The following is a 9,738-nucleotide window of genomic DNA, read 5'->3' as shown; positions in this document are numbered from 1 at the left end:
ATATGCTGCTTCAAAAGACCTAAGGAATAACAGCCTGTTGTATATTGGAATAACTACATATGTTTTTGTATTCCTAATCAGTCCTGGGTTACATTTTAGATGTAAATTAAAAGCTGTTTTACTGTAATCCCATGGGGCCCAGATTTATGGATTCTGTGACATTTTAGTCATTCCCTGCATTGGCGGATGTACATTTTTGAAACACTATTGCCCACCACCATCACAGCCTTAGAATAGTCTCATAATGGTAGAGATATGAAAATAATACATGTAATACAGTTACTCTACTTTGGCCCAACTTGTTTATTCTCTTTTGACTTAGTGTCCACATTTGCTCTGTTTGCAATGTGTATTCCACCCTCTTCAATTTCAGTCTTTTATCCTCCCTCAAAATATCCTTCTAGTATATTTATACCCCATTTCACTTTTTCCACTTATAAAGTCTCTCCACCTCCTCAATCCTGCAATAGTATTTTTGCCTTTGCCCATCACTGTTCTGATAAACTAAGACTAAAAAGCAATCCACTTTTGTGATTTACAAAATACAACCACAAAAATTCTCACTGCATCAAGGTTATGGAACATTTAAAAAAAAACATTATCTGGGCTGAGTGCTTTGATTTATGTAATCTGCTTTTCTTAATTTTCTTTGCATATTCATAAGAGAGTGAACTAGACATGACTAGAGGGATAAATTCAGATTTAAAGAGCACATGAAGAAAACCCAAACATTTCACTAGAATGTTACCATTTTATCACAACATTAAAAGAAACAGTATTAAGCATGTCCCAGATGTGATATAATTTTTTTTTAAATCTTTGACACTGTATTTGTTATACAGATACCATGGCTGAAATTAATCACAAGCTCATACAGCCTTAATTATTCATAGGTATGTTCTGTTCTCAAGGAATCTTCCTATATTCTTCAGCATATTTGACAGACAAAGCAGAGTTCCATAGCACTAAAAACCCTTTCAATGATTCATGTGAGAATTTGTTTATCTCACACTGTAATCTGTCCTTGCGTTGTCTACTCCACCAATTTTCAGAGGGGTGAAAAAAGGCTAGATGTAAAGCAAATTCTTCTATAAAGCCTAAAAGGATTTTTTCTTCCTTTAATAAAAAACTCTGTAGCATTGACTTAAGGTAATTATGTTCAACCATCTTCTTCCTTACAAGTATGGCAAAATTAGGTGGCCATACTCTCCCTTTCTATATTCATTCTCCCTTCCAAAGTCTTCCTGAACTGAAAAAGATGTTCCCGAAAACAAAACTAGAGACTCCTAAAAATGTGAATAAAACAGTTTAAACTGGAAGTAACTGCCAGGTGGCTTTGATCAAGGTAGTCTATTCCAGTGCCAGAAGCCATTGTAATGTATGTATGATTAACGAGAAAACTGACGACCATCCGATTTCTTGCTAATGTGTTTGAAGATTTTAGCTTTGTGGACGTTCTTTGATTTCTGGTAACCAAATCCTCCACCTCCACCTCTTTTCTGTAGTCTTCTGCCATGGTTGCTGTTCACATCTGGAATTTTATTGGTTAAAGAACTTAAAAAGGAATAGTATGAAATATTGCTTTTTGGTATTGTAAGAGTTATTAATGTGAGACAAAACAGCAACATTATACAAAAAATTGAGTTGCATAACAGACAAAACTAAAACTTTGTACCTGTGGTTCTAAGTAATGCTTTTATTCCTCCAGTTGGCCAACCAAGTTGACCAAAGTCCTCCTGCTTCAAACTCCAGCCACTGGAATCCGCTAGGTTTGACAGTAGTCTAGATAGTCTTCTCTTTCATGCTCTTACCCCTATATTTCAGTATTCCATGATTATTAAACTTAAGCAAGAACCTTTCAATGAAAATAATTTTGCATGGAGGACAACAGCACCCTAGAACATGTATGCCCTCAAGCACATACAGTATTCAAACATGGACGTCTGTAGGCAATTTTTGCCGTTTTAATATTTGCTATTTAACATTTTCTTTGCTAAACTATTGTTGGACCATGGTGCATTTATTTGATTAATAGCAAAAAAAAAAAAAAATCAGAATTTGAAGTAGCATAAGAACTTCAGTAAGTTGCATTTAACATTTTATAAAGCAGAAATTCAGCTTTGAAGCACTGCAGTAAAAGGATACTGAGGTCAACAAACGGAGGAACTTTAAAACCAAATGAAAGGCAGACTTTGGGAAGATCCAGGTTATTGACATCATAGATCTGCTTCAGAGAATGGGAGTCATAAGCTCTAATGTAAGCTTTGTATGCTTCCTGGGCTGACTTGTGAAGGAAGTAGTTCTTCTCAATCAGTTTCTCCAGCTGGTGAGGAGAAAAAAAAACAAAACAAACCAAAAGACATACGCAATTATAGCTGTAACTAGTGTATAAATTATATTCAAGAAAATTATTTGCTGTGTGAGTTGCAGTGACATTCACTATTCACTTCAGCAAAACTGCCCTGTGACGGCAGCGTGCATGTGCATGTATCAGAGCGCTTTTATAAACAAATAAAGGGACAAAAAAGTCTGAAGGTGAATTACAGTACAAAGCCTCAGCAATATGAAAATTTACAGAAATATTAAATTGGGTTGTCCCGAACAAGTTAATCAAGAAGGAGTATACAACTGTAGCCACACCATGAAACCATGTGTGTTCAGAATTAACGGACAAGGACAGTTAAGTCAGACATCTAAACTGTACCATTGCATGTAATTCTATACGTAATCTATTATGGTGTAGATGCATTGTAAAATAAGCAGTATTAATTCTAAAAGAAAAATGCAGAGGCACTAATATAGACTGAGAAATTTTATTTTTTGCGGGCTAAGTTCCCAACACTCTTTAGGTCAAAGTGTCTCATTTGATGTTTAACACACATTAATTCAGCATACTAAAAATAAGTTATGTTAGACATCATTACTTCCTAATTATTCTTAACTAGGAACTCCTTTCTGTAAGGACTGTCTTCACTGCTTCCTGTACTTGCTATTTCAAATTTAAGTTGCTGCAAAGAAGCTTTACATAGCTCTTATCAAAAGAATGATTCACAGGATTAAACAACAATAGAAATACCCATCTGCAGAACTATCTATACCATTGTATTCAGCTTTGTGATCCATGGCTATTTTTGTGGCACTGGAGCACAAAACAGGTTTAGCTGTTTAGTACTGAATATTAAAATTCACCTTTAATTTAAAAATGTTTTATCGCTTTAATATCATAGAGAGACAATATGTCAGGAGGATTTACTGCAGAGTAGTCATCATCAGAACTTTTCCAAACAAGCACACATATTTTTAAACTTCAGTCATTACAGAATATAACATTCTCCACATAAATTATTATACAAATATTCAGAGTAGCTGTGGTATGAAGTAATTTCATACCTGAGACTGGATGTCTGAAATTTTTGACCAAGAAAATTCAAATTCACTTAGCGGTACCTTAAAAAAAAAAAAAAAGAAAAGAAATTAGTATATATTTTTAGGTTTTTGGTATAATCTTTTATTTAAAGTAAAGACCACACCATTATATCATTATTACCCTTATCACAGATGTATTTATAAAGTGTCTTTACATCAATATGCCAGAATTACCACTTCCTTTAAACTAAACAAAGAAGCTCAGTATGACACTTTTACCCCTTTAGCTTTTGCTTTAGAAGCTATACCACTTGAGTTACAAGTGGCAAAACTCTGTAAACAAGTCCACAAGTAGAGCAGCCAAGAAACTATGTGCAGCTCTATCGTATTAATATGATTACATTTAGAAGGCGGGTACACTTCTTTCAAAGTTAACAAAATGCAATTGATTGTTTTAATAGAAAAAATAAAAACTGCACAAGCAACATCCACATTTTAATTTCCTCTGCATGGCCAAGCTCCCAGTAACCTTCTACTGAGAAATCATGCGAAATCTGTTTGTTTATTTTTAATAACCCAAGTTCTACAGTTGCAAAGCAACTATAAATACACTCAATATTTACCTTTGTGTTGCTGGCTTTAGACTTAAAGTCAGAGGTTCAGTTAAATATTTTCTAAGCAACAGAATATTTTTTGCTTAAAAAATTAAAATGTTTGATTAATCATTACAGTTTTTGCCTTTAAAAACCTGTTGTACAGTAAAAAAAAAAAAAAGAAAGAAAAATCTAGACATAAAAGTTTACCCTGGCTTGTTTCAGGTAACGAAGGAAGCCCAGTTCTTCTGGTCGTAAAATGAGCAGAGCATGTCCTCTACCATTTATGCCTCTGGCAGTTCTGCCAACACGATGAATATATTCCTTTTGGAAAGAATAAGAAACAGCAAGTCCAATCTGACTTTCAAACATGTAATAATGAAATAGCTTCACAAAAAAAACCCCAAATTTAATATTACTATAGTATAATGCATCATTCAGTATTTTTAAGACTTTTTCTTAGTACTGACATGTGGATGAGGGAAATCAAGTGCTGAAGATGCAAGCCATCATTAGGCTCAGACAAGGACCCCTGATGAGAAGTTTCATTTTACCTTTTACTGAAGAAAAAAAATCTTAGCCTGCTGTAACTGAAAATTAAACTTTGCTTTTGCTATATTTGCTGTGTATATTTGTCAAAACTGAGTTTTTTTGGGTTTTGCTTGTTGACACTAGACATTTATTGAAATAAGAATACTGACTTTTAAATAAAAATCAAATTTCCAGTGGAAAAGCTGTTAGGAGACTCAGGGATGTATATATGAACTCATACTCTTCCTGAGAAGCATTTTGTTGTTTAGCTGATTAGATTTTAAATTAATTTAACAACACAAATATTAACATTTTAAAAAGCACCCCTTAAAAAGGTAACAAAGGTCTCAGTGAGATGCAGCATTTCCTAGGAGCTTGCGAGAGGAGGTGGAAGAAATCAGCAGCTAGATATGAACACGCCTGAATCCTAACCTCTGTCAAGCAGCAGTTTCAGCTTTTCTCTGCAACTATGTTTGTAGTTAGGATTTGAATTGTTGCTGTAAAGTTTCTCTATTTCCTTAACTTACCTTCGGGTCATCTGGAGGGTCATACTGGACAATCCAATCAACTTCAGGAATATCCAGTCCTCTGGCAGCTACATCAGTGCACAACAGTATTCCAGATTCTGCATTACAGAACTGGAAAAATGTTGTAGTACGTTTGGTTTGTTTCTGCTTGCCCTAAAAGGAAACAAACACATTAAGGATGAAATATCAACTAAAAAAAAAAAAAATCTGCCAACTTGCAAGCTTAAGTCTAATTTCCCATTTCATATATTATATCACTGCCAAAAATGTAAAACAAGTTGGAGGATCTTTCCCTGTCATGGACTTGTACAGACCAAGCAGGACCATTTTGCAATGAAGAAACAATGCCACCACAGTCAACAGCAGAGCTACATGAAGTGGTATCTCTCAGAGGTTAAACTGTGTCTTCTAAAGCATTACAGCTTTGGTTGCATAGGCATTCTTTTCAGGAGGGCTGCATAAAGGCCTGACATTCAGAAAAAGGACATGTGCAAGTCTAGAAATATATTAGATACATTACAGGTTAAAAAACCAAACGCATCCCCTCCTCCCCATATTTTAACAGTTCTATCAAAGTACAGTGAAGTATAGCAAAAAAAGCCCCAAAAGAACAAAATAAAAAAGAACACCTGCAGTCAGTTTTACCTGTTTCACAAACTTTCAGTCAATTCTTTCTCCTAAACTATGTATTTTGTGGTTTTGACAAAAAAATTTAATCATCCAAATGGTAAGAAATGGCATAGTAAAACCAAATATCACTCTGGCCTTAGAAAAACCACACAGCGCTTCAGGGATCAGAGATCAAAATTCCGTTTTAGTGCTTGTGAAAGGCAACCCCTTGGAAGAAAATAGAAAGCCTTCTATACACAGAGCATTAATTAATATCAGTGTTCAGCCCTGGTTTGGAAAATAGCAAGAATAACAATACTGAAGTGTTGTTATTACATAGTCTTTGCTTTATCTCCCTCTACAGACTAATCAAGATCAACAGCAGTTTTATGAGCTGGGCGTCTGTTTATTTGAAATTGGACTGAAATACACAAGGAAAATGTAAGGTCAGTAACAACTTACAGGTACTATCAGATTAATTAAAAATAAATCACTGAATAAAATACTTACATGAATGGCCAAAACAGGCAGATCAATATAGTTGAGTAATTCATAGTGGTACTTCACTGACATACATGAAGAAAAAAATACCATTAGTTTCTTCTTCCGGTTCTTCTTGAGGAATGTGAAGAGCAAAAGGAATCTTTTTTCAGATGGACACACTACATACCCCTGGAAAATTTTTAAATACTGTTAAGGAAAGTAATATGGAACAAACTTTTGTTTCAGTAATACAGTTAAATCAGAGAAGTGTCATGTTGTGAAACAAATATGCCAAATAGTTGATTTTTCCAGCTGCATTGGGCCAAACCATCCAATTTATTGTCTGTCCTCACCTTGGTATATGAAACTCCTAAAGATTATGAACTTGGCAAGAAACTTACTGTAATAACTTCAAATAAGAAAAAGTAATTTTTAATTAATTCTCCAAACTAATGTAAGTTCACTGAAAATAATTACTATAAACAAAAAAAAAAATCATTTCAAGAACTTGGAATTACTAGCATTAGGCACTGCATAGAGTTCTTAACATTTTTTATGATTTCAATAATTTTATTTTATGTAATTCTTGCTATTGGTTTATTCTTTTTATCTAATAGTGTCTGGTAATTGTATAACAACACTCATCATGTCAACTGCACAAGCACAAAAACTGCTGTGCAGCTCCATTTAACTACTATCTGAAGCAGCAGCAGCAACAATGAAATGTATCTGAAGTATACATATATCTAGTCATCAACATAGAAAATACAGTTAAAAACTAGAGCATAGGTATGTAATATATAGGAATAGACAAGCGTAAGGAATTATATTACTATTTCATGAGGTTTTATATCAATATTGCTGCAAACACTGACTAGATGCATGTAACTTACTATAGGTAGCAGACTGCAAACAGCCCTTTAGGCAGCTGACGGCTTTTGTCCATTGGTAAACACCCTTTAAGACAGTGTTTGTACAACCCCGTTAAAAACATATAGCACTTGGCATGTTCACAGATCACACCCCTTTTAGTAACATGTTTTACCTGCTCAAGACCATCTACTGTTGCCGTCTCCTTGTTATCATCAACCCCAACATACAGCGGCTCTTTCTTCAGAGAGATCTTTGCCAGATCGTCAACCTTTCTGGTTTGTGTAGCAGAAAAAAGCATCGTCTGTCTGCGCTCTGAAAAAAAATGTTTCTTTTGAAAGACAGCTTCATTTTTAAAGGAGAATTCAAATAGCAAGTTCATAAAATCTTTAGCTGCAAACTTCCCTGAGCAAGTCTTCTTTTTTTCAATTAAATTCTAATTCAAACACACTGCTACTGACAAACACATAGAGGTGTAGTTGTATTATGGATCGTAAAAGACGCTTACTTACGCTGCCCCCCACCCCCAAAATCCCAATTTCTATCAAAACACAGTATTCTTTCTCTCTGGAAAAATGTTAATAATAGTTTACCCAATTTAGACATATAATAATGATTTGAATAGAGAGCAACCTTGTAATCCTAACTATAAATTGATTTCCTTCCCTTGAATATTAAAATGCTTTTGTTAAATAAAAATCTCATGCTAGAGATTGTGCAAGAATTTTAAACATGCAGATTTGAATTTTAATATTTCAGATGTTTATTTATAAAAATATTTATCACTACTTTTTTATATACCATTTTCATGTTTTTTTTCCTGTATTTTGGAAGTTAAAGGGAGAGCCTGAGAATGTGTTTAATACATTAATTACAGGGAATAACTAAATGAAAAATTAAGAAAATTTTAAGGCAAATACTCAAATAAACTTCTGTAAGATACTGTTCTTAAAGATATGAAAAAATACAAACTGCAAGCCAGAAGACCTTTTTCCTTATATTTAAGCCTTATTAGGAAATAATTAATTGTAGGAAATAAATGGGCAGGAGAAGCCGAATGAGAGAACATAGATGTTAAACTAAAAGGATCTTACATGACCAGAATTATATCCCTAAAGTACATATGAAAACTCTGTCCTTCAGATAAATGATGTTAAATAAAGTAATATATACTAGCTATCAGAAGAAAAGGACAGAGGAAGACAACCACTCTGAAGTGCATTTACAGAACTATAAAAATTAATAATTACTTCTCTTATAATAATTGAGTCAAAGATGACATAATGGTAGTCAAGTGATTTCCAGGAAAGACAGGGCTTTTTTTCTTACTTGGTAGAAGTTTTATGATCTGTTTCATTTCTTCTTCAAATCCAACCTCCAAGATACGATCCGCCTCATCAATTACCAAACACTGCAAGTTCTTGTACATGAAACCCGGAGTGTTCTAGAAGATTAACAAACTCTAAGTCAGACAGGGACAGGAGTTTCATTATGTTTTAATACCATGGATTAGACATCCAATATTTTATCAACCTGCATATGATCCAGCAGCCTTCCTGGTGTTGCTACAATGATGTTGATTCCATTTCCAAGCTTCTGCGCTTCTGCTGATCTGTTACTGCCCCCCATTAGCAGACCATAGGTATGAACATGATGATTCATAAGTTCTTTAAGAACTCCATAGGTTTGCATAGCAAGCTCTCGAGTAGGAGAAAGAATAATAACACCCGTTCCTAAAAAATACATCAGTCAGACAAGAATAAGTTACTACTGGTCCCATCCCTCTCCTAGCCACATCCCTAAATGGCTGCGCCACAGTAAAATTCAACTATGAAATGAAGAGCCTTACCATTTCTAGGCATGAATTTTAGCTTGTAGATGAGCTCTACTGCAGGAATAAGAAACGCAAGTGTTTTGCCACTTCCTGTTTTCGCAGCTGCTAAAATATCCCTGTATGTAGCAAAATTAGAAAAAGAAGTATTTAGTTGATCGTACAGAGAAAAGAACAATCCTATTTTATACAATCTTAACAATGAAAAAACATAACATGGCTTAAAGGAAACCACTAGAGTTGGTATTAAGAGCCCAGGGGCAGCTGCGGTCCACAGCAGTTGGCCACCATGTCTCTGACAGTGTGAGACAGTGACACATTGACAACAAGGCGACTGAAAACAGACTTCTCTGCTTTCCAAGCCAAATGCAAAGCAGCTTCCACGAGCTTACCCTAAGTATTTGTTCACACACAACACAAATATACTTTGTTAACTAATATTAATGTCTTTAAACAAAATATATAAAAGATCTAAGAACATATTTTTAAAAAGAGTTTAGCAGCAGAAAGTCACTTTTCATGTATTTAGCTTGCTAGCAAAATTTAGACAACATTTAGGGTCATTATAGTGATTAAAAAGACATATTTTCTACCTGCCCTCCAGAAGTGGCTTAATACTTTTGTGCTGAATTTCGGTCATGTGTGTAAAACCCATGTCATTTATGCCCTTCAATGTATTCTCACTGACAATACCAGCCAGGGATGAAAAAGAATTGTCTTCAAAAGCACCTGAAGTGAGGGGGGAAAAAATAAAAAATATTCAAACTTATTTCCTTCAATTCCACCTGTCCTCTGAGATTACCCAGTTAAAATTGACCTAGATGAAAAAGAAATCAAAGTAAGGGACTTTTTATATTCCTTTCTACCACAAAATCTGAAGACAGACAAAACACTCTGTATTAACATGTTTGTAAGAATACTACATAGA

At 34.3% G+C, this 9,738-nt stretch overlaps 1 protein-coding gene across 1 annotated transcript in view; it reads right to left on the bottom strand.

The window, feature by feature from the left end:
- Nucleotides 1–1,388: 1,388 nt before the first annotated feature.
- Nucleotides 1,389–9,738, bottom strand: part of DDX18 (DEAD (Asp-Glu-Ala-Asp) box polypeptide 18) — a gene marked incomplete at its 5' end in the record, with an annotated part of 8,813 nt that continues 463 nt past the window's right edge. Inside the window, 11 exons of the mRNA XM_010073039.1 lie at nt 1,389–1,531; nt 2,146–2,323; nt 3,391–3,447; nt 4,170–4,283; nt 5,018–5,170; nt 6,137–6,298; nt 7,155–7,294; nt 8,309–8,423; nt 8,513–8,712; nt 8,829–8,929; nt 9,404–9,539. Of these exons, the coding sequence (XP_010071341.1) occupies nt 1,389–1,531; nt 2,146–2,323; nt 3,391–3,447; nt 4,170–4,283; nt 5,018–5,170; nt 6,137–6,298; nt 7,155–7,294; nt 8,309–8,423; nt 8,513–8,712; nt 8,829–8,929; nt 9,404–9,539 (1,499 nt within the window). The remainder of the gene's footprint in view (nt 1,532–2,145; nt 2,324–3,390; nt 3,448–4,169; nt 4,284–5,017; nt 5,171–6,136; nt 6,299–7,154; nt 7,295–8,308; nt 8,424–8,512; nt 8,713–8,828; nt 8,930–9,403; nt 9,540–9,738) is intronic.

This window comes from Pterocles gutturalis, unplaced genomic scaffold (assembly GCF_000699245.1).
Source record: "Pterocles gutturalis isolate BGI_N339 unplaced genomic scaffold, ASM69924v1 scaffold52752, whole genome shotgun sequence".
NCBI classification, from domain to species: Eukaryota; Metazoa; Chordata; class Aves; order Pterocliformes; family Pteroclidae; genus Pterocles; species Pterocles gutturalis.
This window is presented reverse-complemented; position numbering and strand designations above follow the sequence as displayed.